Here is a 27,751-nt window from a genome sequence, read left to right as displayed (position 1 = left end):
TTTCCTTTCGAATTCTAGTGTCTTCATTGTCCAATTCATTGATCCAGCTTTTCTTCATGGATGTGAAATACTGTTTATTATAAACTAGATTCCCCACTTGTTTTTAAATCCACATATGCAGCCTACATGGGGCGTTTGTTCTGTTTTACCCAACTGTCTGACTGCATTTTCCAGTACCAATTCTTTAATTATTATATATTTCAGAATATATTTGAACATCTGGTAGGGTGAGACTCCTTTTCTGAAAAATGTGGCTAGAGACTTTTTCCTGCCAAATGAACTTTAGTGCCATCTTCTTATGTTAAAAGAAAAAAAAAAGTCTGTTATTTTAATTGGGTCTTTAATTCCCAGAGAAAACGGAACAAAAACAACGCTGTGTCACAGAATAACAAACTGCAGAAGATAAAGATGAACAGAAATGTATATTAGAAAAGAAAAATAAACTGCCCATGGTTCTCTAGAGCGACTCTGCTATGACTGTTTTAAAACTTCCTCATGGCAAATGTGCAATACCTCTTTCGAAATTCAAAATGTTTTTAGGAACTTCCCCTACGGAAATTTCCCCGAGGTAAATACTCTAAAAGAAAAGGAAGATTCAGATGCTTAGCGACGTTAGCTGGACTGTGTAAGAGAAAAACAGAAGCAATCGGGATGAAGGAACACCAGCAAGAGGGAAGCGTCCCGTCCTGGTGGGTGGACTGGAGGCAGGAACGAAGAGGAGAGCTCTGGGGACCAGGCAGCAGCTCCAGGACAGGCAGAGCCCTCGCCCCACCGCCCCCTGCTCCCGGGCGCCTCTGCCAGCGGCCTGAGGTGCTGCAGAAGCACAGTCGCACCCAACCCGCAGCCCAACACCTGCACCCCTAGCGCTGGTCCACGGCTGGGGGCCTCAGGGTTCAAACTCGGGTTTCTCCTTCCACTGACAAAGCAGGTCTGGATGATTTATTTGCGTGGATCAGGAAAGAAGCGAGCAGGGGAGACTGGAACGAGGCTTTGTTGTTGTTGTTGTTCTGGTTTCCGTAATCGTTGTTGTAACAACAGAGTTTCGGTAAGAATAGGATTCTCCGTGTTTTGAACATAACGCATCCCGCAGCGGCCCTAAGGTGCGCACTGCACAGAGTCCTGATGATTTCACAAAACCTCTCAGGTACGCGTGTGTGCACGGAGCCGCGGGTTTCTCACTGCGGGGGGCAATCACCACGTCACAAACACCGCCTCGGGCCGCGCCTCTCCGGGAGCACGGCTTCCAAGACGCCTGGAATGTTCCCAGAGGCCAGATGCCACAAAGGGGACGTCCTCTGTCCCCGGCGTGGGCGCTGCCGGTGCCAGTACCGTAGGCGCCAGCCACACCCAGTGGGGGCAGGGGGGGGACGGGCTCCTGATTGAAATGCCGCACGCAGCTAGTGGCTGTGACAGTGGGCAGCGCGGCTCCAGGACCTGCTCCCACGTCCACAGTCCCGGGAGATGAAATCAACCCAACCAGGCCTCACCTGAAGATATGGCAGAGCACCTCGTGCGAGAGCTGGTTCATGTAGTCCTTTGTTTGATCTGGCGTCGCCTCCTCGGGGAGCTCGGCGTTCACGGGACACGGTTTAACGCTTTTCTTCCGAGGACCCATCGCTGCGGCGCCTCCAGGATTAAAGAGCAAATCGCCCTCTTGGTCTTTTGAGTCCAAGGCACCTGAAAGCAAGCAGTGACGGGACTAGACCAAAACACACCACCCCGGATGCAGCAACTGTCTCCATGAGAGGCATGGAAAAGAATGTTCACTTTAGCACACACACACACACACACACAGCAGTGCTATTACCTTGGTACGGAGGACATTCAAATTAATAAGAAAAGTATCACACAAAAGGCACAGGACAACTTTTTCTGAAGAACAGGAGCGATAAAAACTCATTATTTAGAATACGTGGACATCCAAGGAATAAGAAGTCCTGGATTCCATTTGTAACTCTGCTGCTTCCGAGCTAACCCATCCAGTTTCTCCCCAGCATCAAATTGCTCACGCGAGCCAAGAGCATTAAACGAGAGGACGAGAACCCTTTCCAGCGCCAGGAGGAGGCCGAGCCTAACACACGGAGGCGAGAAGATAGAAGACTTTCGGATTCTAGTCCTGGTCTGCCGCAAACTACCTCCATGAACTTGAATCATCTTTTAAACACTTCATTCTCCCACCTCTGAAGTGATGGGTAAAATGCCACCAGTGGGTCACATAACCTTCTCCACAAAAACCAAAAGCAAAAACCCACTCAATTTTATGCGCAACTTCAGAGGAAGAATAAACCCCCCCCTCCCTCTCCCATACACATTAAGGAGGAGAGGTTAATTCACTTCTATCCGATGTGTGCTGTTCTTAAAAACAAGCTGCAGTGAGGGGGGAGGAAGGAGAAATGGGGGAGTCAGGAGAGACCAAGTCAGATGAGCAACCTTCTGCCCAGAGGTTTTTTGTTTTATTTTGTAGATCCTGTTCGGAGGACACCATGTGAAAGCAGTGTCACTTAAATAGCATTATAATCACCTCTGGTACAATTCTGAAAAATTATGTGGATTCAAAGTGTAAAAACTCTAGAGTTCAGAGCTTACACTTAGTCAGACTACAGGGACGCACAGCATTGCTGTCCCAAATCAGCTCATCTCCAGATTAAACAGTGTTTGCTCCCTTTTATGCACCAACTTTTAAAAATTACAATCTGTTACTACCAAAACTCTCTGAATTGGACCACATGCTTCTGCCTTCTCACAGCACCGACTCAATCAACGCATAACCTTTTCCTGATGACCCGAGGCTGTCAACATGAACAGACACTACGCCCGGCAGTAGCATCTCAGGGGCTGCTGCACTGCACGGAGTTCCGGGGGTTCCTCTGCTCCAGCAGTAAATGGGAGCAAACTCCAAGGCCATCCGCTCGTAGATTACGTGCATGCGTGCGTGCGTGTGTGTGTGTGTGTGTGTGTGTGTGTGTGTGCGTGCGCGCGCGCTGGCCTCTTCCCTTACTGAGCAGTTACGGCTACTACTTCTGGGCTTCTGGGCGGTGTCAGCAAGCTTGCTTCTGCTGCACTCGGAGCACACACCCCCCCTCTGAGGCGCTGCTTCTCATCAGCTATGGCCCAAGAAGCCAAAGAAGTTTTTAAAACTGTCTGGGGATTAATATCAACAGGCAGCTGGTACTACGGACCTCAGGAACTCTGCCAAGAGAAGGGACACGAGCTGCCGTCCACTGCGTCTCTCTCGTCTACGCTGGCTTCTCAGATGCCTGTTTCCCGGCCCCATCACATTTGGGCGCATAGATTTCTGGAGAAATAGTTTGTACTCAAAACTCCCCACAAAAAAAGTATAAACACGCTCATTTGCTCCTGATTGTATCACCCCCACCTTTGCTGCCCCCCCCCCCCCCCACCAAATGAGTCTTCGATTCCATGTTCCCATCGTTCCTGAAACGGCACTGAGCTCCTCTGGCCCAGCCATCCGGCCCCACGGCCTCTGTTCAAGCTCCCCTAGCTGAACATCTGCAGAGCGGGTCACTGCTCGCCGCGCCTTCCTCCAAACCCTCCCGTTGCGTGGCTCCCAGAGGGATGCCCTCTTGGACCTTGCCGTTCCTCCATGGCCACAGCCCAGCTTCCTCTGCCAGTTCACCCCATAGCCCTCCTCTCCCTGGGCAGCTGTACCCATCCTCAAGGCTTCAGCTACGACCCGCAGACTCAGAATGGAACTCAGGACATCTGCTTCTGGGCTCCTGTCTCTCCTAAGCTGACCTCTACTTCCTCTGCCCATCAGAAGCTGCTTCTCAACACCCCAAGGGCCTTCGGAATATCATGGGAACTCTCTCCACCACCGCAAAATGCCCCCGTCCCAACACACACACCCTCGCCTGCTTCTGTGTTCCCGACTGTGTGGTTTGGCAGAGTCTCAAATGAGAAATGTTGAAATCAGGGAGTTCAGAGGTAATGAACCCGACTCACATCTATGACGATGTGGGTTTGATCCCTGGCCTCGCTCAGTAGGTCAAGCATCCAGTGTTGCCGTGAGCTGTGGTGTAGGTTGTAGACGCAGTTTGGATCCCGTGTTGCTGTGGCGGAGGCTGGAGGCTCTAGCCCTGATTTGACCCCTAGCCTGGGAATCTCCATGTGTTGCAGGTGCAGCTTGAAAAAGAAACAGAAAAAAAAAAAAAAAAGAAAGAAAGAAATGTTGAAATCAACATGAGTATATCATGTTCGTTCACTTTTCAGTCCATTGACTGGTGCTGGCTGTCAGATCTCCGCCAGCCCCCTGGCTGCTGCAACGGCTTCCAAAATGATGCACACCGCTGCATCCCGAGGGCTTGGAACCCAGCCTACACAGGAAGCTCACAAAAAATGCTTACCTTGCCACACACCACACTAAAGCTAGGGTTTATGTTTTCATTAAATTGTTATCTTTCTATCTATCTATCCTTGGCCATGCCTACAGCATGCAGAAGTTCCTGGTCCAGGGATCGAACCCGTGCCACAGCAGTGACCCCAGCACACAATCTACACTTCAATGTTTAAACATGGACTGCAGCTTAAGTATCAATGAGTTCATATACGTTCCCTTGTTTAGAACTCCAAAAAATATTTACTGACAGATATGGCATTATACTGGATTATCGAGAAGTTCGGTCTCCAGCAGACCCAAAAGAGTCTATTTCACCTGGCACGCAGTAACACTAACCAGCATGGGGCCTAAGTGAGCAGGACTGTAACAAAAACTTGGGTGAAATTGTCTATTTCCCGTATCACATCCGAATTGAAAACTTGGTAATGCAGCTACTCATCTGGCAGCAGGTGGAGTAGCGACCCCCTGTTGTACGCGTCTGGTGGGGAAGGAACTCACGGAGACGAACTCTGGGGGGAGGGAAGATCGCCCCCCTCCACCCGGGGAGCCTAAGAGATCAGCACCCAGAGCTGGGGCGGGGGGCTCTCCATTCTCTCCAGTCCAAGCAGGTGCCCCCCGCAAAGCTTCCTCCGCCTCTGGAACAGACTCATTTATTTGTCCTCATCACCCTTCAAACTCCGTTACCAAAACGAAATACCCCAGACAACTCTTACAGGACAGTTGGCTTCGCTGTCATTCAAGAGAAATCCATGACTAGACCCTGCTGAGCGATTTCTCCCAAGCGCTGAGCACACAGGCCTGGTGTCCCCGTTTGGGAAGAAAACGTCACGAAAGACACACAGAGCCCCAAGTGACCACGGAGGCGCTCTCTCTCTCAACTGCTTGTCTTTTAGTGGGATGGGGGATAAAAGCAGGGGAGAACGGAAAACTGCCATGAGTAGTCTTCTGTCTGGGTCTCTTCCTCTCCTGACCTCCAAAAGATCACCATGTGCCACCTGAGAAACTCTGAACAAGGGAGGGAAAGGCCACAGCAGCAGCAGGTTAAGAGGAAGAGGGAAGGCCGGAGATTCCCGCCATCAGCAGGGCAGGTGCGGATGGCTCCCCGGAGTGGGCTCAGCAGCGGAGCCAGAGGGCCGCGGGAGGGCTGAGTTTAAATAACAGGTGAGCACAAACGCGCAGAGACTATGTTTTGCAGCAGGTGTTATTCAGGGTTACCAAGATCGGGAGGCTGAGGCTCTAAACTTCAAAGACACGTCATTCTGAATCCCAGAACGCTCACAGTTGAAGGGGCCGCAGAGATCAGTCACACAGTGCTTAATTTTTGTGGGTCACAAACTCATGGGAGACTAGGATGAAGCCGGACACCGCTCCAAGAGAAAACGAAACCCACCCAGACTCACATACAATTTCAGAGGTTTCGAAGCAACATGGAAGCTCACCCAGAGGTCCCTACCCACGCCTGGTGCCTCAATTTTCAGATGGAGAACAGAAGCAGAGAGTATAAGGCATGCATTACGTGTCACCGTTCAAGCTGGGAATCGCAGCTGTCACCAGGCCAGTGCTCTGCCCCCCGGCTGGCTGCCTGCATCCCAGAGCTACGGCCCAGCGCCTGGAGATGCGCTTCTGGATGCTCTGACGGCACTGCCGCTCACCTCCTCCTTCGTGAGGGGACCCTGGGGCCATCGAATTTAAACTCTCACACAGCGGCCTATGGCTGCCCTGGGTCTATCACACTCGCCCTGTGGCTGGCTGTTCCGCTGCCCTCAGCTGCCAGGAAGCATCACTTTTGCCCTGGCCCAAGGCCATTTCTAAGAAGTAAGCCTGAAGGGTGTGAGCCTTCTTAAACCTTGGCAAACTCGACAAGGTAAGGACGGTCCCTTTCGAAACACTGGTTCTCTTAGGTGTGCCCCGTTCTTTCCAGCTGCCAATCCAGGTCTCCGCCTACCCCCAACTGACGACACTATCTCCCACCAATTCAGTTCGTCCTGGTTGCTCGCGCATTTACCCTGTCCTTCCATCCTTACCCCCACCCCCCCAAGGCTGTCTCCACCTCTCCTAGAGGAGCACCAGCAGTCCCTCGTTTGCAAAAACCAAGTGATTTCTCCTTCACTTCTCTATTTTCATTGTAGAGGTTTTAATACTTACTCTTTGTAATTCTGACAACGGCAGGTACCTATACAAGTCCTATATAAATCCAGTCCTTTAGGCCCTAAATGCATGACTCCGGGGCTTCTTATACCTGATCCATCTTCTCAACATCCTCCTCAATCCCTTTTTCTACTAATGACTCCTTTCCTCAGATCACGCTGGACCCTCCAGCGTATGCATTTGTCTCTTACTAACACACTTTATAGGGTAGAGACTTAATTACCTTACAACTAACCAGAAAACAGGGACCTTTTCTTTTTAGAAGACTTTCACAATGGTGAGGCCATTTCCCATTCTGTATCAAACCAATAATAATTCACCAGGGAAACTCCTTTTTAAAAATTGCTATGATCTATTCATCAATCCATCCAGCAATCCCCTCTCTTGATTACTTTTTTACTGCCTACTAAGTGCTAGACAGTGACCAGTCTTTCTCCCCATAAAGCTTATAGTCTCAGCGTGGAGACAGATTCCACCACCGGTTTCTCACAACTCAGGCACTTCAATTACTATACTTAAATTACCTTTCGTTAACCTCATCACAAATATCTACCTCCCATGTAAAGCTTCCCAATGTCTGCATCCTGTCTGGTCAGGGGCTTCCCTGCCCTTCAGGTTTCTAACAATTTTTCTTTAGTTGATATGAGCAAGCTGAAGCCAATAGAAAAGTCGTATTTCAGGAGTTCCGGTCATGGCTCAGAGGTTAACAAACCTGATTAGCATCCATGAGGATGCGGGTTCCACCCCTGGCCTTGCTCAGTGGGTTAAGTATCTAGCGTTGTCATGAGCTGTGGTGTAGGTCACAGATGCGGCTTGGATCTGGTATTGCTGTGGTGAAGGCCGGTGGCTACAGCTCCGATTTCGACCCCTAGCCTGGGACGCTCCATATGCCAAGGGTGCGGCCCTAAAAAGACAAAAAGGCAAGAAAGAAAAAAAAGGAAAAGATTTCATGTCACTTAATTTCACACTATTCCTCACCATAGATCTTCTATGTCTACCACCTAAGACAGCTTCTCTCGCCTAAAGCAAAGCCACACCACAACCACCAAGCTGCTAAGATTAAGAAGCAAACAAATAAGAAAACAGATTTATAGTGCTGAAGGTGTCTAGGAATCACCCAGTCCAATCCTTCATTTTCCAGGTAAGGGAAGTGAGAACCGGTGAGGTAAGCCAGCTTGCCCAGTCACACAGCCAAAGTACCAGTCCTGAAACAGGGAACCATGTGTTTAGTTTAAATCCAATCTTATTTCCCCATGTCACTTTACCTCACTGAAATCTAGTCTTTCCATTTTCTCCTATGCTTTCTCCACACTTTATCTGAAACAAAAGCTACCTGTGTAACTGAAGCATAGAGTCATTTAAGCAAACACACACACACACACACACACACACACGTCTATATTCTTTACCCAACAAGGACGTAAGACTCACAGCATCACAAATTTTCAAGAGAAAGAGCCTTAGTGATCACCTAACCTGGTAACTGCCAAAAGTGAAATTTAAAATTATAAGCACAGAATTTTCCATCTATACGGCTACATAATACGTACACTCCACACCTCGCCTTCTCCCTCCTCTAGAAAAACATGGCTTTATTATTTTATTGGATTCATTATTAGTCGTTACTTTATTCTTCAGTTGTGCAGAGAATATGGGGAAGGGTATTAAGAACCAGAGACCTAATCTAACACTTTGCCAGATGAGAAATCTCCAGCCTAGAGGAAGGAAGGTGTTTGCCCAAAGTAAAGCAGAAATAGCCATTTCAAGTCAAAAAACCAAGGTCTCCCGTGTTTCACTCTGTATATTTTACACTGCTGGTGTAAGACTGTAAAACTGCACAGGAAAAAGAACCTGCCTACGTGCCCAGGTGCCCTTGGCCTGCTTGGTGTCTGGAAAGAAAAACAAACATGGTAGACACCGCCGGTAGGTCATCGCCTGGCAACACAGGATGCAGGGAAGCGATGCTTTTCAGGTCTAAGGAAAGATTCCTTGAAAGGGAGTTGATAATCTGATTTCAGAGCGAGGAAGAGCACAGAGGCATCCAACACCTTCATTTTACAGATCTAGAGCCGAGCCACAGAGAGGGTAACGGACCGGGACAAGGTCAGAGGCGGGGGACGGGGTAAGACTGGAGCTCGGCGCTCCAAATCCCTGGGCCGCCTCTCAAAGACGTATTCACTGCGTCCTGCTCAGAGGCGTCCCCTCGGCAAGCTGACTACAGGCCTCAATTCGCTGCCTTAAACACTGACCTCACATTAAAAGCCTGGAATTCGTGACGGCCGGAACGGGATGGGGTTGCCCAGACCACCCCCCCCCCCCATTTTGTTGACTAACTCGCCACTTAGGGCTGTGTCCGCGGGGTCTCGAACCAGGTTCAGACAAGGTGGCACACCCCACCTTCAGGGCCTACAAGGCCAAGAATCACGGACCCAACCCTGGCTCTTGGGGAGCCCTAGGCCCGAAAGGAACCGGAGGCACAGCCCCGGCGGTCGGGGGCCCCGGAGCCGCATCCAGCCGTCTCCACACGCCGCACGCACCCGGGCTCCGCAGCCCGCCGCCGGCCCTCCCGACCGCCGCCTCACCTACGCCCGCCCTCGGTTTGTTGTAGTGGTGGAGAGGGAGGGAGAAACTCGACAGATTCTTCCCGCGGCCCCCACCGCGGCGCCGCTTCCGCTTCCGCTTCCGTCGTCCCTCGGGCACTTCCGGAGTGTTGGCATCCGGGGCTGGGCAAGCGCCCCGCGTCCACGTTGTGTGTGGAACTCAGAGGGGCAGGCTTGGTAGCCATGTTAAGCGTGGCGGTTGGAAAGAGGCGGCGGGGGGGGGCGTGTCCTCTGATCACGTGACAACGTCCTCGCGTCGGGAGCGTCTTGAGTTTGAAGCGGGAGAGATAGTCCGGGTTCTGCGGTTTGCTCTTCTGAGTCTTAGGAAGACGCTTTGGGTCTTGGGTTTTCTCGTTTGCAAAATAGCTCGGTTGCGGTAGAGCTTCTTCCAGAATTTGTTCACGTAAAAACAGAAACTCTTATTTGGAGGAAGCGGGGGGCGGGGTAGGCAAACCTGTTAATGTTAAATCAGCCTTTTTGTACTTGAGGGGAATTGTCGCTGCACGTAACTAACGGTATTTTATAGTTTCCAAATGGTTTTCACATCAATGTCTCGTTAAAAACGCCTTACTACGCTGACATATGGGCGGGAGTCAACTTGACCTGCTTTTTCGTTATAAAAATTACCCTCGGAGAGGATGCGGACTGAAAGTTGAAATTGTCGACCCGAAAGTTGACAATTACGTTTTATTCGCACACTTGCTGAGGACCTAAACCTGGGATGTAGCGGCTCAGATCTCTCCGAGGGACTGTTCTGAAGAGGTAAGGAAAGAGAGAGGAGATTTTGCGATAAACAAAAAAACCTGGTAATGAACATTGAAAGCTTACTGCTGATTGAAGCAAAAACAGACATATCAAATTAATAAATTTAGCCCTTTTCTAACGATGGGAAGGTGTGAGAATCTGGGCTTTTTGAAACCATTTCTGTAACATGCACCTTAACTATATAGGGGCAGTATCCTGTTCTTCTCCATCCTAGGTCCCCGTAGGGTACACCTTTGGGGTGGCTGCAGGGACTGATGGCTTGATGGCCTCAACATCCCTTGTTAAATGAGATGGTTGGCAACATTCTGGGTCCACAGAGATAACTGCGCAGTGTCGCATCGCTAGACCGAAACCCAGATTTTCGCCCTCCAAATCCTGCATTCCGGGCCCTGCTTACAGTGGACCCTTGAACAAGTCTGGGGTTAGGGCCGGAAAGTTCGAGTATAACTTCCCAGGAGGTCGTCTATATCGCAGTCCTCATCTGTGGGCTCAGCCAACCACAGAGTACTCACTGCGACCTTGAAACTTCAACGCTAAGCCTTGGGCTTTTACAGTGACAGATGGACATCACTGGGGTACCTCCGTATCAAACCTCGGCGGAATTTAGTGGCTTAACACAATAAAAACTTTATCAGGCATCCGTGAGTTAACGTGGCTCAGCTGAGTCGTTCTAGCTTGGGGTGGGGGTTGGGGAGGGCGCTCATGCATTTAAAGTTGGGTCAGCAGAGACTTTTAACTTGAGGCTGAAATGGAAGTTGCATTGTTGGCAGTTGAGGCTGCAAGCCCCCTGGGGCTCAGCTGGAGCTGTCTGTCAGCGGTCAGGTCCGCTCCCTGCAGGGCACCCTCAGCTTTGAATTTCTCACAGCAGGGTGCTGGGTTCTGATAGGGAGCCCTCAGAAATAGAGCAGAAAGCTCCTGAGCTGCTCCAAGCAGTACAAGAGGAAACTGAAGGGCAGGACTTCGTAGGCTCTACCCTGAGGGTCCTCGAAGTTCCCTGTCACATTTTGTTGGCCAAGGAACCCACTAAGGACAGATGGAGAAGAAGAATGGTAAGCGTCTCCCTCTCAGTGGAAGGAGGAGCTTGTGCCAACTCCAGTTTACCGTACTGCCTTATTTGTGTGTTGGTTTTTAGTTATTTTGGATGAATGTAGATTTTATTAGCACAAGCGTCCAAAAAGAAGCCCACCATGTTTTCTTTTTAATAGTGGTTAAAATATACATCACGTAAAATTTACTGTGTGACGTGTGCAGTGGCTTTAGACCACCACCCACCTCCAGAACTTTTCCATCTTCCTGAGTTGAAACTGTGTAGCCCCTAAGAAGGCACCCCCATTTTCCCCGCCGCGCCACCCCAACCCCCGGCAACGCCCATTCTGCTCTGTCTCTGTGCCCCCGGAAGTGGACTCACACAACACGTGTCCTTTTGCGTTCAGCGTTTTCCGCTGAGCATCGTGTCTTCGCGGTTCATTCACGCTGTGACAGGTGGCAGGCGTGTCTTCCTTTTGAAGGCTGAATGATACTGAATTATAGGGATCTCGTATTTTGTTCCCTCATCAGTGGGCATTTGGGTTGCATTCCACATGCCTATTGTGAATAGACGTTTGTGAATAATACTTTCGGGGACATGAGCGAGCAGGTACCTTCCAGATCCAGCTCGCCATTCTTCTGGATGTATGCCTAAAAGCGGGATGGCTGGGACATAGGTCATGTTGAATTTTGCTGCAGCAGTCGCACCATCGCACCGTCGTACGTGCTCGCCAACAGTGCGCGAGAGTTGCACTTTCGCCGCAGCCTTGCTCGCGTTGGTTTTTTGTGAAGTCATGTTTGGGATCCACTTTGAAGACTGCCTGGCACACAGCACATACTCCACGGAGGTCAGCTGTTAATATTTGATTGTTGGGAAGCCGCCTTTTCTTGCTGCTGCTCGGCTGTGTTAGAGGTTGCACGGGCTCTCGGCTCTGAAGTTGTGTGTGATGTTTCTGAAGTCGCTTTCAAAGCATCTTAGATTCTCCCAAGGTACATAACTGTGAATGGTATGTACAGGGGAATGAGTTTGAAAGCCAAGCACAGCGGGGTAGATGAAGCAGGGAAAAAAAAAAAAAAGACAAGACTGCTTGTAAACCTGAGCTCTTTAATAAACACAAGCTCTGAGGAAGCACAAAGGAAGACGACCCTTTGCTTTTCCGTTTCCGTTTGGACCACACTCAAGGTCAAGGTTATTTCTCAAGAAAGTGGAAAGATTAGAAATGAAGCTTCGGAAGCTCAAAAAGCTTTTTCTTTTTCTTTTTTAACAATTAACTGTGTTGTGTTTTCCCTGTCGCTACATCCAGTGCACGTTTTAGAGCCTGATCTCTAGAGGTGTGAGAGTAGGAAAAAAAAAAAAAGTTTGAAATGCCAAGAGCTACTTCCCATCAGCCAACATTCACTAAAAGACGGTATGGGGCCTGGAAGTCTGTTAGTCGGGGCTGCAGAGGTGACTCGGACACCGTCTCTGCTCCTCGGCAACCTGGGGCGCCTCCGCTACAAAGGACACGTCAGTGAAATTTGGGAAATCCTGGCTCAGCGAGATGTCAGCCTGGATGACAGTGATTCCAGGCTCCAGGCAGCTACCCTTGAGATAGTAATTACAGCACCCTCTTCAGCTCCCTTTTCCTTGCCCCGTGAGTTTCTGGGTCACTGCTTCTTGGTTGTGTCTCTGTCTCGTTGTCCTGGCTCTGGTCTCTCCCTCACCAGTTCTTCCTGTTTTCTTTTGTGCCCTTTCATCACATTGTGTCTGCATCCCTCGTTTGATATCTTATCACATTCAGTCCCCGAGAGCTTCGTTAGGTAAGCATTGCTTTGCCCCATTTTATAGATAATGTCACGCAGGTTCAGAGAGATGACGTATTTTGCCACAGGTCATACAGCTAGCAAATAGAATCGTTGTGAAATCTGAGCTGTCTCACTTAAATACCCGTATTCCTAACTACCAAACTGCACTCTTGTAATTTTTCCTTCAAATGACAATTCAATTAGTCTTCCGAAAGTATCTCATGGGTTTTTGTCCATGGCTCATTTTTGCTTCCACTTTAAACCTCAAAGCATACATTTGCAACGTGTTCATCAGACCTGCAAGGCCCAGCAGGCATTGGTTGCTGCCTGCCTTTCAGTCTCATTTTGCTTGCATGTCCCAGATGCAAACGGGACTCCCTCACATGCGCTAAGGCTCTCCTGCCCTGGACGAAATGAGTAAGACTAAAAAGCTTCAGATCTTTCGCTAGGAGTTTTGTGAAAGGAAAGCTCTCTTCTCCTGACATTGTAGCTCTAGAACGGCCAGGGTCTACCACTGAGGTGGGGGTGGAATGAAATGGACGAGTCCGGAGAATGAAGACAACATCCAGGAAAGCGTGGATGGATCCAAAGAATGGAGAGAAAAAAAATTCTGGGAGTTCCCGCTGCGGCGTGACAGGATTGTAGGTGTCTCTGCAGTGCGAGGACGCAGGTTAGATCCCTGGCCTGGTGCAGGGAGCTAAAGGACCCAGCGTTGCTGCAGCTGGGGCCTGCATTGCACCTGTAGCTAGCATCCGATCCCTGGCCTGGGAACTCCATGTGCCAGAGGGTGGCCAAAAAAGAAAACAGGAATTTCGGGAACATTTTTTGAGACTCTGGATCCAGCCGTGCCTGAATTCAGAGATCCCTCTCGATCGTCAAGTACAGGTGCCGTGGAAATCCTCCCTGCCTCCCCCACCTCGCTCCAAGCCTCGCTCCCTCTTGTGTAAAATTAAGTCCCTGAGCTGGATTTTCTCTGAGGTGTTATTTTTCCAAAGACGTTCAAAGCATGGTTTCCCCACTAGAGGGGGCAGCTCACTCACGGCATCAGAAGCAAGCATTTGGAGAGGCAGTGCTGCGAGGCGGGCATTTCTCCTTAGACCCGTTGGGATGGTGCACAGTCCTAGCAGCAGAGCTCGCATCGCTGATAGGGCCCCTGTCTTAGAAGACCTGGGAGAGCCGTCATATTACCAAGTCCAAGATCATAGTCTTTGCAGCACAACAGACCTGTAAATCTGGGCACGAGGTGTTAGGCCAAGGAGCAGCGGCTGTATCTGGAAAGCCAGCAGCCCGAGGAGATAGTGGATTAGTGTCCCAATGAACTGTCTTCCCTGAGATCGAATTAAGGCTTGGATACTCAAACCGGAGGGTGTGCGACGGGTTGCGGCAAACTTCTGGGTGCCGGAGTCCTTTGTGCTTTTGCCTCTGTCCCCTGGGTCAGGCCTGGATCTTCCTTTACACCTCTGACAAGACAGGTGCTGCTCTCTGTTGCCGGACTTTTTATTTCCATATGAATGAAATAAAAGGTCACACCTTCAAGGTCAAGCTTGGGAAGCAGAGCCCAGAGAATAGGTTACCCTGTATATTTCAGGTTCTTTTCCTCTCTGTTGCAGTCCGATGATGACCAAGGCAAGCAAATGGGATAAGACCAGGCTGCCAGGTGAAGGCTTCATCTCAGGAACAGTGAAGCATCCTCAGCCTTAAAAAGGTAGGCGTTCCCGTTGTGGCTCCACAGGTTAAGAATCCAACATAGTGTCTCTGGGGATGCGGGTTCGATCCCTGGCCTCACTCTGGGTGGAGGACCTGGTGTTGGTGGCTGTGGTGTAGACCTTCGCTGCAGCTCCGACTCAGCCCCTAGCCTGGGAGCTTCCGTAGGCTGCTGGTGCAGCTGGAAAAGAGAAAAACAGAAAAAAGAACGAAAACGCTAAGGGCGGGAATGGCGCTTAGGTTTCTGCTTCCTTGCCAGGTCAGACGGGCGCAGCGTGCTGGGATTGCTCTGCTGAGGTTTTGAAGCCACCCCGGCTCCCGGGAGTATGCTGTCATCTACTACCGATCCCTGGTGTGGGCAGGGGGAGGGCAGGAGGGTTGGATGTGACGGAGCCCTTCTGTCTCTGGCTGAGATGTTTCTCAGTGGGAGCACTGGTGGCACTGTGGATGGATGGGTCACTTCTTTGCTGTGCGGGGCTGTCCAGCAGGGCCTTCGTGGCAGGGCCTTCGTCCAGTGGTGCTAGTAGGACCACTCCCGTCCCTGTGACAAGCAAGAGTCAACCCCCCCACATGTTTTTATGGCTCTACTTGAAAATCGCTAAGTTTGACCAAGAGTGTCTTGGCATGGATTTAGCTGAGGATTGCCTAGATCTTCTTAAATTCTTCAAGGAAAAAAAAAAATGAGAATGAGGATTTTCCTTATAGAACCTGAGAACGGACTTGCCCGTGGCGATGGGTGGGACCTTAGAGTGGAGTTGGGAACGAAGAGCCCAGTAAAGGGAAGAAGATGCTCATGAGGACGGGGAGGCAGGGAGGACCTGACAGCAGGTGCTTCACTTGTGATCCCTGGTTGAGGAAAGGCCACGGGGCGCCTTGGCTGTTGGGGAAGGGGTATCCTGTTCAACATCAGTGTCATTTGGGGTACCCTCATCCCCCTTAGGGCTCCATTATCTCCAGGTGTGTTCTCGGGTCGGCGTGTTGGCTCTCGCCGACAGCCCTCAGAGAGCTGCCCCTACTCTGAACCCACGGAATCATACCAGCCACCTGAACCTACTTTTGGAGCAAGGTAGCACATGAGCCAAGGAATGCGTAAAGAAATTATTTCCTACCCCTTAATTTAAGAGTTCAAGTATCACCTGTTTTCATATTCGTCACACCCCCGTCAGTGCGCCTGCAGAGAAAAATGAGAAGAGAGGGTTTCAACAGCAGACACGACACGGTGGCCACGTTCATGTTTTGTGTTTGTCAAAGACCCAGGAGCACTTTAGTGGAACAGGTTGGGTTTGTTCTTCTTCTCCACGAGGGACAGTACACACGGGAGCCACGGTGTCGCTCAGGGAAAGGTGGCTAGGATTTGTTCTAAGATTTGGGATTGTTAGGTCGATGTGGGAGAATTTTAAGAAACACTGGCTTTGCCCTGGATCAGATGCCCTCAGGAAGTGGGAGTAGTTCTGGGATTTGGTATCTTAAAAAGTCTTCCTGCGAAGGAGGGAAGGATGGCCACAGGCTAACGTTGTAACTGGAAACGCAGTAGCACCCACTCACCCTCTCAAGTTTGGATAATGTTTAGGTTCTGCCTTTGTTCAGCCCTAATTGTGGGGGAGCTCTGCCTTTGTCTGGCGTCGTCCTGGTTACAGCAGGGCTTTGTTGGGTGTTCAGGGTGAAATGGGCTGTTAGGCAGGAGAGCATCGAGGCCCAGCCCCGAGGAGCAGGCCTGACCGAAGCAGTGCCAGGGCCAGCTCCTGCCTTTGCCCGAGGTTGTCTCTCTCTCGCAGGTTCTACCCTTTTCATCGTCGTTCGTCTTCTTGCTCCCGTGCTGGACTGTGAGTTGCACGAGGGCACAGACTCGTTTTGGTTGAACTGAGGACCCAGGATTGAGCCAAGTCTCTCAGTTTCCTTAAAAATACCTAAAAGAGTATTTCCCGAATCAACATGTGAATTGTTCAATTAGCTTATCAGACTGGGAATTGCTCCTAACAGGGCTTCCTTCCCGCTCAGCTCTGGGTTTCGAGAAACAAATGCGCTTCTGGTCCATCGCAGTAAATAAGTCCTCAGTTAAAGGGAAGCTTCCCATACGATGAGGTTTATTGATTTTTTTTAAAAGTAAGGGAATAGAGTGAATTCCACTTCTTGAAGGGAAGATGAGGCTTGGTTCAGACCGGTTCACTCATGACAAACGAAGGAAAATCACTTCTCATTCAAAATATTTAGGCCCGGTGACATTTTCCAATGTGTTTGACTCGAAGGGTGAGCTGCAAAGCTCTAGGAAAAATGGATGTAAATATTGAGTGAGCACGTGTATGAAATACCTCTCCCTCCTCCTCTAGTTGTCCCAGTGGAGAGATTGGGAGCAAAGACGCATCTTGATTTGTAAACTCTTGATTTGTGCGTGACCCGACCCACCTCCCCCCTCCCTGTTCCCTTTGCTCTGGAGACCCCTTGACTTTGGAATCAGGGTGAAAAGTTATTAGGGCTTTTAGCAAATGCGGACGCTTGTATGTTAAGAAGCAGGGGGAGGGGGAAACAAGGACCCCCTGAGCAATCCTGGGAAAATCGTTTTCCTTTTTTGAAGCCGAATTAACCTTATTTGTAACATGAGCATAATTAGGGTGCCTACTGAATACACTCTTTGAGGCTCCCTGTGAAAGTGCTGTGGGAACTGCAGACAGAGAGGATTCCTCTGGGGGGGGGGAGTGGGGGGCAAGGAGCACAGTGGTCAAGACAAGAGAACCACAGCCGTGCGGAAAACATAAGGGAGAAATTTGCAAAGCCGGTTACTTCGTTTCATGGTTAAATGTGATTAAATTATCGTCAGTGGACTTTAGCTATTGCATTTTTCATGCAAAAGTAGCCCATTAAAAAATGAACGGTAGTCATGTAGGAAATAAAAAAAAAAATCATTGTTCATCTTCTGTAAATGCTTCCCACTTGACTGGAGCCAGGCAATTAACTTTGGAGTCTTACTGTGTGAAGAAAGGGCAGACTCTCATCCCTGCCTACCCTGCAGCGTTGTGGGGGCTTCACAGGTGCCCTATTCAGGAAAGTGCGTACGAAGCTATAGCAGGCTTTTCATCACATGTAGTAACAGCCTGAGAATAGTACTATCATAATCTTTTCCCCCTCTTACCCTGCCCGTGGCACAGCGCCTGGGACTTACTAGGTGTTTATTAAACACTCATGAAACAATTGGATAAATATGAGAGATTATGTTGAAAAATTACAAAACTTGGGCCAAATAGAAGGTTCTAATCAAGACATTGCAAAGTTAGGTTTGAGGCCTCTGGATGTCACATTCCAGGAATTGGTTCTTAGTTTCTCCCCTCATGAGCTAGGATGTTTTGAAGGAATCCCTCAATTCTCCAAACCTCAATTTCATCATCTATAAAATGGAAATTAATACCAATACCTACTTCATAGGGTTGTTTTGAATATTGAATGAGATAACTCTTAGCACCAAGCCCAGTGCCTGGCCTATAGTAAGCACTAATTTAAAGGCAGGTGTATCACAAGTTTTCAAAAGCTCCCGGAGTTCCCGTTGTGGCTCAGCAGGTTGTGAACCCTGGGTAGTGTCCATGCGGATGTGGGTTCGATCCCTGGCCTCACTCAGTGGGTGAAGGATCCAGCCTTGCCGCAAGGTGAGGTGTAGGTCACTGATGCGGCTCAGATCCCACGTTGCTGTGGCTGTGGTGTAGTCTGGAAGCTGCAGCTCCGATGTGACTTCTAGCCTGGGAACTTGTACACGCCTCAGATAGGCACTTCCCCCCCAAAAAACAACTCCCTATCATGTGGTCTCTTTAAAATTTTATATTTTGGTATATGTGCAATAAATATATTTTCAAAAGTCTGATCATACTGTACATATCCTCTTATATCCTTACACTTTCTCTTTTTCAACTTAACATTGTATCATGATGATTTTTAAAAAACTTAATGTGTAAGTTCCAGTGGGCCTTGTAAAAAAAGCATATATACAGCTTTAAAAGGAGGAGCCTTTGAGCAAAATGTTGAGCCAGAGGTCTTTGGTGTTCTCAGGCAGATCTGCCTTCTGACTGACTGCCCCAGGATGCAGAAACAAAGGACCAGGCAGAACCTGAACTGGAGCCTGCAGGATGGAGGGAGACATGTGTGCAGTTAGCATCAAAGCGTGGGGTGTGCTTGGCCCACCTCATCTTATTGGTTCATACCCTGGCCCCGCACTTGGAATGCCTTGATAATCTGCGCAGAAAGCCACTCTAGGCTAAAGAATGTCCCGTGAACGTGGGGGGCTTGGCTAATTCTTATGCGTGAATTCTCTGAAACTGCTGGGCATGAGAAGCAGGATGGATTTTTCACCTGGCCTGAGACCAGAAGAGAGTGGGCAGAATATAGGTGCCCTAAGCATCAGGGAGAGGCATGGACAAGGGAATTTGAGTGGCCGTGTCACCCTGGGGAAAGGGGCAGATTCTGCTTGAGAAGACTGTACTTCCTTTCTGTCCTATTATGTCTTTGGTGATGCCAAGAACTGTTCGGGAAATGAAAACCTTGGAAAACACTAAATTTCCTGCCAGTAAATTCAGAGGACATTGGAGCATTACCATAAACGGTGACACAGCTGCTTTCCCTAACTGTTAGGAAGTGTTAATTACAGATACACGCTAACTTATTGAAACCAGTCCTATTAGGACCCTGAGTTTTCCGTCATAGGTTACTCTTAGAACAGGTATCCTGAACACATCTGTACGTTAGTCTTCAACGCACCTTTTATACGTCCTATGGGACCCACAATAGCCACAACAATTTGAAAGAACAGGGTTGAGGAATCCACCTTTCCTAGTTTCAGAACTTATTGCAAAGCTACCGTGATCAAGGCAGTGTGGCACTGGATAGTCCGGCAGAATAGAGTTTCTCAGCACCGCACTCTAACCAACTGAGCGAAGCAGCCAATTGGGATAGAATTTAGAGTCTAGAAATAAACCCTTGTATTTGTAGTCAGTTGCTTGTCAGCAGTGATGCTAAGACCATTCGGGGGCAGGAATGGCCTTCAGCCAGGGGTGCAGAGAGACACCTGGATATATCCACATTCAGAACGTCAGGTTGGATGCCCCACCTCATCGCATATACACAGATTAATTCAAAATGGATCCAAGACATAAAATTTAATGAAACTCTTGGAAGAAAACTCGGCAGTAAATCTCTGGGACCTTGGATTCAGCAGTGGTTTCTTAGATATGACCACAAAAAGCAGAAGCTGTGGTGCAGTGGGTTAAGCATATGTCTGTAGCAGCTCAGGTTGCAGCCGCAGCTCCAATTCAGTCTCTGGCCTGGGAACTTCCAGATGCTGTGAGTGTGGCCATAAAAACCAAAATAGATAAAATCGGACTTCATCAAAATTAAAGTATTTTGCGCTTCATAAGACACCATCAATAAGGTGATAAGACATCCTACAAAATGGGAAAAAATACTTGCAAACATCTGATTAGACACAAGAAACTTATATCCAACATACATTAAGAACTCCTACAACTCAACAATAAAAAGACAAAGAATATGATTAAAAAGTGAGCAAAGGATTTGAATAGAAATTTATCCAAAGAATATGTACAAATGGCTAATCGGTCCGTGAAAAGATATTAAACATTTCTCACTTGAGAAACTCAAATTATAACCATGAGATGCCACTTCACACATTAGGATGGTTATCATGAAACAGATGGAAAATAACAAGTGTTGACAAGGATGGGGAGATATTGGAACGTGCACCTACTGCTGGTAGAATTGTAAAATGTTGCAGCTGCTTTGGAAAGCAGTTTGACAATCCCTCAAAATATCGAAGTTACCGTATGAGTCAGAAATTCCACTCCTAGATAAATACCCAAGAGAAATGAAAAGATAGGTCCTTGTACACGAATGTTCACCAAAATGTTGCTTATAATAGCCAAAAAGTGGAAGTAACCCATTGATGGATGAATGAATAAAAACAATGTAGTATAGCCATTCAATGGACTATTACTCAGCCCTGAAAAAGCATGAAGAACGGATAGATTCTATAACATGGATGAACCTTGATAACCTTACGCTGAGGGAAAGAAAATTGAAAACAAAAAGTGCCATAATGTATGATTCCATTTATACTGATTGTCCAGAATAGGCAAATCTGTAAAGGCAGAAAGTAAACTGGTAACTGCCAGTTACTGGGGGATGGTAGAATGGGTATCGTTTATTTTTGTTGAAAATTATTCTAAGGTAATTATTTTAAGAATTAATTCTGAGGTGAAAATTATTCTAAGAGAAACTTAGTGGTGATAGCTTCCCACTGCTGCAAAGGTGCCGAAGACCGGGTTGCATACTTTTAGTACTCGCCCTGCTTGAAAGGATACGTTCTTAGCACTGAGAGGCTATATTCATTTCCCTAAAAACTTGGGATCCTGCAAAAGTGGGTAGACAGTAGGTTTGAAGAAAGGATGGAAGTGGAGAGCTAGTGATGAATTGGGGAGAAGGGGAGCCACCATCTGTACAGTTTCTCTTCCGTCCGAGGGATGTCCGTGTGTGCCCTGAAATCATCATGCCAACCTGTGGGCGCCAAGGGGAGAGGTTTTAGGATTGCCTGGAAGTTACTGTTGCCCTGGTAGAGGAAGGCCAGGGTGAGGGTTATATGGTCTGAATGAAGGAAAGAGTTGGTTAATATGCAAGAACTAGGGGCTGGGCATGAAAGCATGCCGGTGGTAAGATGACCAGCTGCTTTGTCTGTCCCAGACGTCCTGTTTTAGCCCTCAGAAGTTTGCATCCCCTGAAAATCCTCAGCCTCAGGCCAGCTGGGGTGGTCAGCCTTCTCGTTGGAAGCAGCATACCAAGGACGCTGATGGCCGTGTGTGTGACAGGCATTTTGCTAGGCTCCCTTTATTATGCATTTTCTTGTTCAGGCTCACAGCCAACCTCTCAGGTAATTACCAAGGTGAAGTTATCTGTCCTAGGTCACATAGTTTAAACGGAAGAGCCACAGTTCCAGTTCCGGTCTATAGGATCCGTCTTCACTCTTAACCACATGCTCAGTTCTGAGAGATTGAGCCAGTGCAATGAATGATAAACCTTGAAAAAATTGCCTGTGAAGAGTTAGGTTTAAAGATGCTTTTTATACCCATTTTCACATGCATTCTCCCCAAGAACTCACTCATTCATCAGTAAGAACTTACGGGGCTCATGTGGTGCCGGACAATGTGTTAAGTACTATGAATAAATCGAAAACATGCCTCTGACTTCATGGAGCTTATATTAGAAAATAAGCAGAAAATGAAATATCTGGGAATTAAGATGCGAATCATGAAGGAAACAAAAGCCTGTTGATGTGGGACGTATCAGAGGTGAATCTGTTTGAGGTCAGAGGGTCAGGGGAGGCACCTGTAAGGAAGAAATCTTTAGGCTGAAACCCAACAGCGGAGGAAAGACCAGCTCGATGAAAATCGTGGGGAAACGGTGGGGTGAGAGGACAGAGTTTGTCCAGGAGCCCCGAAGCAGGGAGGGCTTTGTGCATTTGCAGACAGCGCGAAAGAAGAGTCAGTGTGATCAGAGCTTATTTAGCAGTTGAGGCAGCAAGTAGCAGCTCAGGTTTGTCAAGAAGAACGCAGGCTTGAGAGGAGTTAAAAGATTTCCCAGTATCCCTTAACCACAGGCTCAACAGCCCAAGGTTTCTGGACTAAGTGGTGAGACGCTGTTTGAATTGTTACCTTGAAAGGGGTGCTGTGTCTTACCGCGATGATTTTCACACCTTTTAGGAGCAAAACCTTTTGCACATAAAATCTCAGAGTGAAGTGCAACATCCAGCACAGATAAAGGGAGGCGCAGGTGGAGGTTGGACTCAAAATCCCAGTCGCTTCGTCCTCCCTCCCCATGTCCCTTGGGCTCGTCCCGTGGAGCTGAAACTCCAGTGACCCTGTTTTCGGTTTAGAGAGTCACATCTTAAGGAGTTCACACACATTTTCCAAAATACGTAGACGTGTTATCCGTCAGGTACACATTACACTCCCAAGAGAGGGTTCTGTTTTGGGTCTGGTGTTTCCACTTACATGTTAGCAAAGCAGTACACGCAGGAGTTGGAATATGTAACATTATTAGAGGCACATAACGGGCTGACTCTTATGGAGCATATGTGTTTCCGCTGTATAGACTTCTTTTGGTAATAACTGCACGAAATCTCCTAAAACAAAACTCACAGGTCAAACTCTCTACCCAGCAATGATCTCTTAATGGCTTCTAATAGAAATACTTGGGTGTTTTATTTTGTGCAGAGAGGAGAGAACGATAAAATATGCCTTCTTTAAAACTTCAGACATGGAAACTCTTATCTAAACTTCAGCAGTCAGAGCCTGGGGGTTTTTGTCTGGAAGGCAACTGAGGCTAAACAGCCCTGCTCCTTGGCTGTGCGGTGTGTGTCTGCAACTTGTTAGAAGGGAAGGGGGTTATTCTGGAAGTGGCAGCAGTGACTCTTACCGCTGTCTGGGGGTGACTACAGCAACTATCCAGCTGCCTCTGGAGTCACTGTCGTTCATCATAACCCACTCCGTGGCTCCTGCGCCTGGGTCAGGACGCCCCGTGAGGTGCCACCCTGGCATTGGCTCTGTTAGTCTTGTGGAGATGAGGAAGCTGGCGTCACCAGGGTCAGATTTTACCAGTCTGTCTCCCCATTTTAGTTTGATTTCTTCAGTGCCACCAGAGTTGGAATAAGCTGGTCTCAGGGGCACCTGGGTGACGGAAGAATGTGTCTGCAGGCAAAATAATTTGTCTCATGACATGGAAAGTTCCTGAGACTTGTGTAGTGAGCCGATGAGGCGTGAACTGCCCTGGTTCTCTACGCCCCAGGCTCGGATCACAATCCATCCTCAGGCTCCTGCTCTGTCTGCCCAATTGCACTGGCTCCCATTACTTACAGCAAGTTTCCCAAATTTCAGTCACTTGGTTCATGACTCCTTCCAAATTCATGTGTCATTTTTCTTTAAAAATGTTTTTCTCGAATTGGCCGCCTTTGTAAACTTGACCACTCACCTTAGATTCATCCTAAGCATGAAAGTCCAAGGATATCTTGACTTTGAAGTTGTAATAATTTTTCTAACGCACATTAAAAGAGCAATAATTATTGCAGTAAAAGGTATTCATTAGCACATTGTATCACTAATACTGTTAGAAATCACTCTTTTGGAAACGCAGTTTGTGTGTCTCATCCCCATTTAATGATTGAGCTTCCATGGTTTGTTTGGGAAGGCTCGTTACCAAGGAATAGATTGTTACCAAGGAATATATTCTTCAGTGGGTTCCTAAAGAATGAAAATGACTTCTAAAATTGCAGAGTTCCTATTGTGGCTCAGAGGAAACGAATCTGACTAGCATCCATGAGGACGCAGGTTCGATTCCTGGCCTACGATCAGGGGGTTAACGATCTGGGGTTGCTGTGAGCTGTGGTGTACGTCGAAGATGTGGCTCGGATCTGGCATTGCTGTGGCTCTGGTGTAGGCTGGCAGCTGCAGCTCTGACTCAGCCCCTAGCCTGGGAACCTCCATATGTCACAGGTGCAGCCCTAAAAATAAAATAAAGTAAAATTGGACATAAGTATGGAAAGAAGGCTAATTTGACTAGAGGGAATTGTAATACAAAGACAAGCTGGAATAGCAGGGACTTCCCAAATAGTTTGTTAGCTAGAACCTAGAATGAGAAAAGGGGAGTTCTCCTTTGGGGGCGGGGGGAGGCTGGGTCACAGAGTGTGCAGAGCTTATCCTAAGCGTGCTAGGGTCAGCCTAAAGGAGGGAGGCGGCTCAATCAGATGGGCATTTTTGAAGGCCCCTTCTTGGGATTGTGGAGAAGATTAATGTAGGGGCAGAGAGACTTGTCCTATCCAGAGCCAGGTAGTAAATATTTTCCTATTAAAAGCCGTGTGGCAGGCAGTCTCTGTTGCTGTTGAAAGCAGCCAGAAATGACAGGTAAACAAATGAGCATGCTTGGGGTCCTTTAAAACTGTTTTCAAAAACCATGGGCCATGTTTGTCACCCTGGGATGTCTGTCAACCCCTGGTCCCACTAGGTGGCTCTTGCCATAAGATGGGCAGAACGTGAGAAGGGCTTGAATGAAAACAAGAGCGGTGAATTTCGAGGGAGGAAAGATGTTAAGAAACAGATGAAGGGCTCTGATGGCCGGTGGCGGGGAAGGAGGTGGGGGACTCGTGGGAGACAGGCCGAGCCCCGCTTTTCCTCAGCATTTAGCTTGATGTTCAAGAGAGGTTTAGCCTGAACCCTATGAATTGCCATCCTGTGGCTCAAAACCAGTCACATGGTAAGTTCCCCATGGTTTAATGGTGCAGCCTTAGAAATACTCATGGAAATAGCGTGCCATTGGAAAATCATTCTTTTGCAGGAGGCAGAAAACTTACCTTATGTACAGTGTTACCAAAAATATCTGAAACAAAGACATGTAGAAAAAAAAGCTTTTAAAACACGTCACGTTGTGAACACCTACTCCGCTGACTAAGTGATGCCGCGTAAATCCATCACCGTGAAAATCACGGACAAACGTGCACTCCTTCGCTCAAGGCTTGTCCGACCCCTGCCTGCTTCCCAGATACTGTTCCTTCCTCTCCTCACGCTGAAGTGCCCCCTGTGCCCCCTGAGAATCCAGCCTTAGCCCGTTTCCTGCTTCAGTGCTGACCTTCGACAGGAGAGACTGAATCCCGGGGCCTCGACGTCGCATCTGCTGCTGGGCAGCTCGCACGTCGTTCAGCCCCGTTTAAGGGAAAAGGCCTGCTGGCTGCCTGCTGGCGGCGCTCTTAGGTACCTGCCTTCATTTATTTACAGAGTTCTTTCCTGTCGTGAATACGCTCTCTTTCCAAACTCTGTCTGCTTCTAAGGAAGCCCGTCCTTTGTTTGGGCCTCAGGGACAGCGACTGCTCACCTGTCCCCTCCAGACTTTGTGGCTCCTCCACGCTCTGACTTCCTTCAGCTGTTGCCGCTGAGGCTCCTCCTGGCCAGCAGCTCCCCGCCGCCTGTGCCATCCTCAGCAGATCCATTTCCACGTCATGGACTTGCCTCGGCGGTGTCCCTTTGCTGGAGTTAATTCCCAGGAGCCTCTCTTGAGATGTGGTTCGGTCAGGCGGTGCTGTAAGAGTGAGTCATGCCTGGAACTGACCCTGCTTTGTGTAGTAGGCTTTTGGGTGTGTGCAGACACAAAAGAAAAGTGGGTAGGGGCATCTGGCTGGTGGGCAAGCATTGGGAGAAGAGGGAGGGAAGAGCAAAGTGATTATCAGCTTAAAGACTGATGATGGGTCAGATGTTGGTTACGCCTCTCAGGGATCATCTCTTAACACGTCTTGAGTCTAACCAGTCTATGGCAGAATTCTTAGGATATTAAAAAACGGATTCAGCCACCCATATTCATTTTAGTCGTGGTATCGAATTCTCCCCCCCCCCCCCCCGCCCCCGAGAAACTTCGTGGTTTCAGAACTCCCTCCTTCTAGGAAAGAGTTATCACTGGTTTGTCACTTCCCTCAGAAGATCAAAAGTTGACTCCCTCCCTGAGGTTCTTCGATAAATCCTTACGTGAGAAATAGCCAATAGCCAAGACGGCCACACAGAAAGTTTGCATCTTTTCCATAAGGAACAGTGCCATTCATCCACGGGAGCTCCTTGGGTTGAAAGTTTCATAGCAAATCCTCAAATGCTCAGTCCTCTTAATGATCCGAGGGCTGTGGCCCCATTATGAGAACCTCAGACCCATTATGAAGTCACTCTGCAAACAATCTGTTTACAAGTGACACCCAGGGCAAAGTCATCAGGCCACTAAAGAACCAGACGCTTTTAGGGGAAAAGTGTGTCCTTCAAGTGCTACAGAGCTATAGTGTGACAGCACGATTGAAGATTGTTTCGTTTGATTGTTAAATTATTATTCGGTACCGTAGAAGTATATTCTTTTTTAACTAGCAAGAAGAAACGAATATGAAATACATGAACTTGTAATTCTGGGAAACCTTCTCAGAATGTACATGTCTGCCTTCAACACCTGCTCCACTCAACCTGAAGATTCTGACTCATGCCCAGAGTGCGACTCAGACGTATAACACACGCACACACACTCAGGCACACAGGCACACATTTAAATTGCATAGTCTCAGTCTCCTATTTAATTGAGAACCAGTGCATTAGGAGACCATAATTTTCTACTAAAGGGTTGTTTTTTGGGTCCTTTCCTCTTTTACTTCCTAAAGGTAGTTGTTCTGTTTTGTAAGAGAAATCTCCCCTTCCCCCCCGCCCCAAATTGAAGCGTAGTTGATTTACGATACTGTGTCAGTTTCAGGTATACAGCAAAGTTATATTTTTTCATTGTAGGTTATTATAAAATACTACATATAGTTCCTTGTGTTGTTAGTTAATCTTCTTATCTGTTTTACGTGTAGTAGTTTTTTTTTAATGGTCATTTCCCCAATACAATTTTTTTTCCTACTCTACAGCATGGTGACCCAGTTACACACACATGTACACATTCTATTTTTGCACATTATCAGGCTCCATCATAAGTGACTAGACATAGTTCCCAGGGCTACACAGCAGGATCTCATTGCTAATCCATTCCAAAGGCAATAGTTTGTATCTGTTAACCCCAAGCTCCCCAAGCAACCCACTCCCTCCCCCTCCTCCTTGGCAACCACAAGTCTATTCTGCAAGTCCATAATTTTGTCTTCTGTGGAAAGGTTCATTTGTGCCTTATATTAGATTCCAGATATAAGTGATGTCATATGGTATTTGTCTTTCTGACTTACTTCACTCAGTATGAGAGTCTCTAGTTTCATCCATGTTGCTGCAAATGGCATGATTTTGTTCTTTTTTACGGCTGAGTAGTATTCCATTGCGTATATATACCACGTCTTCCTAATCCAGTTGTCTATTAATGGACATTTGAGTTGTTTCCATGTCTTGGCTCTTGTGTATAGAGCTGCAATGAACATGCGGGTGCATGTGTCTTTTTTAAGGAGAGTTTGGTCTGGATATATGCCCAAGAGTGGGGTTGCAGGGTCATATGGTAGTTCTATGTATAGATTTATAAGGTATCTCCATACTGATCTCCATAGTGGCTGTACCAGGTTACATGTAATGGTTTGTATCTGTTAATTCCACACTCCTAATTTATCCCTCTCCAGCTCCCCTTTCCTTTGGTAAAACACCATACATTTGCTTCCTATGTCTGTGCATCTGTTTCTGTTTTGTGAATAAATTCATTTGTATTATTTGTATTGCACCCAGGGTATATGGAAGTTCCCAGGCTAGGGGTTGAATCGGAACTATAGCTGTTGGCCTATACCACGGCCGCAGCAACGCCAGATCCAAGCTGCATCTGCCACCTCCACTGCAGCTTGTGG

At 48.1% G+C, this 27,751-nt stretch overlaps 3 protein-coding genes across 13 annotated transcripts in view; 1 reads left to right on the top strand and 2 right to left on the bottom strand.

Annotated features, from left to right (window-relative positions):
• FBXO38 (F-box protein 38) overlaps positions 1-9,188 on the bottom strand; it is a 49,405-nt gene extending 40,217 nt beyond the window's left edge. For all 8 annotated transcript variants that reach the window (XM_085015020.1, XM_085015015.1, XM_085015021.1 and 5 more), the window contains exons 1-2: positions 9,088-9,188; positions 1,488-1,677 (exon numbers count right to left, since the gene is read on the bottom strand). Coding sequence is in view for 1 of the 8 variants with exons in the window: in XM_005661794.4 (XP_005661851.2) it covers positions 1,488-1,615 (128 nt within the window). In the remaining 7 variants the exon portion in view is untranslated. The remainder of the gene's footprint in view (positions 1-1,487; positions 1,678-9,087) is intronic.
• A 167-nt stretch (positions 9,189-9,355) lies between these two features.
• The window catches only part of LOC396905 (acrosin inhibitor), a 121,344-nt gene continuing 102,948 nt past the window's right edge, over positions 9,356-27,751 (top strand). For all 3 annotated transcript variants that reach the window (XR_014836464.1, XR_014836465.1, XM_021080532.2), the window contains exons 1-2: positions 9,356-9,867; positions 14,292-14,386. The gene's annotated coding sequence lies outside the window, so the exon portion shown is untranslated. The remainder of the gene's footprint in view (positions 9,868-14,291; positions 14,387-27,751) is intronic.
• On the bottom strand, positions 16,453-26,059 carry LOC146405822 (uncharacterized). 2 transcript variants are annotated; one of them, XM_085015032.1, is made up of 5 exons: positions 25,938-26,045; positions 25,294-25,497; positions 24,776-24,801; positions 22,425-22,555; positions 16,453-16,647 (listed from the first exon to the last, which is right to left on the bottom strand). In XM_085015032.1, the coding sequence occupies exons 1-5, from the start codon at positions 26,005-26,007 to the stop codon at positions 16,593-16,595; spliced, it is 486 nt and encodes a 161-aa protein (XP_084871158.1). In that variant the 5' UTR covers positions 26,008-26,045; the 3' UTR covers positions 16,453-16,592. The 2 variants fall into 2 exon arrangements, with proteins under 2 accessions (XP_084871158.1, XP_084871157.1); XM_085015031.1 differs by lacking the exon at positions 16,453-16,647 and adding an exon at positions 22,849-23,120 and having other exon boundaries at positions 22,475-22,555; positions 25,938-26,059.

This window comes from Sus scrofa, chromosome 2, assembly GCF_054392235.1.
Source record: "Sus scrofa isolate SSC_HxYL_T2T_F1_AM1 chromosome 2, Sscrofa_HxYL_maternal_Yorkshire_Landrace_v2.0, whole genome shotgun sequence".
Classification (NCBI taxonomy): domain Eukaryota; kingdom Metazoa; phylum Chordata; class Mammalia; order Artiodactyla; family Suidae; genus Sus; species Sus scrofa.
The sequence above is the reverse complement of the archived record's forward strand: the minus strand, read 5'-3'. Positions and strand labels throughout refer to the sequence as shown.

What these genes read in the sequence shown, in the direction of transcription:
- LOC146405822 (XM_085015031.1), bottom strand. Translation starts at nt 26,007, where the DNA reads ATGGCACTGTTCCTTATGGAAAAGATGCAAACTTTCTGTGTGGCCGTC. An exon ending in GGCTATTGGCTATTTCTCAC is followed by an intron (nt 25,498 to 25,937) that starts GTAAGGATTTAT and finishes TCACTCTTACAG; the next exon opens with CACCGCCTGACCGAACCACA. An exon ending in TTGGTAACACTGTACATAAG is followed by an intron (nt 23,121 to 24,775) that starts GTAAGTTTTCTG and finishes TTTTGCCTGCAG; the next exon opens with ACACATTCTTCCGTCACCCA.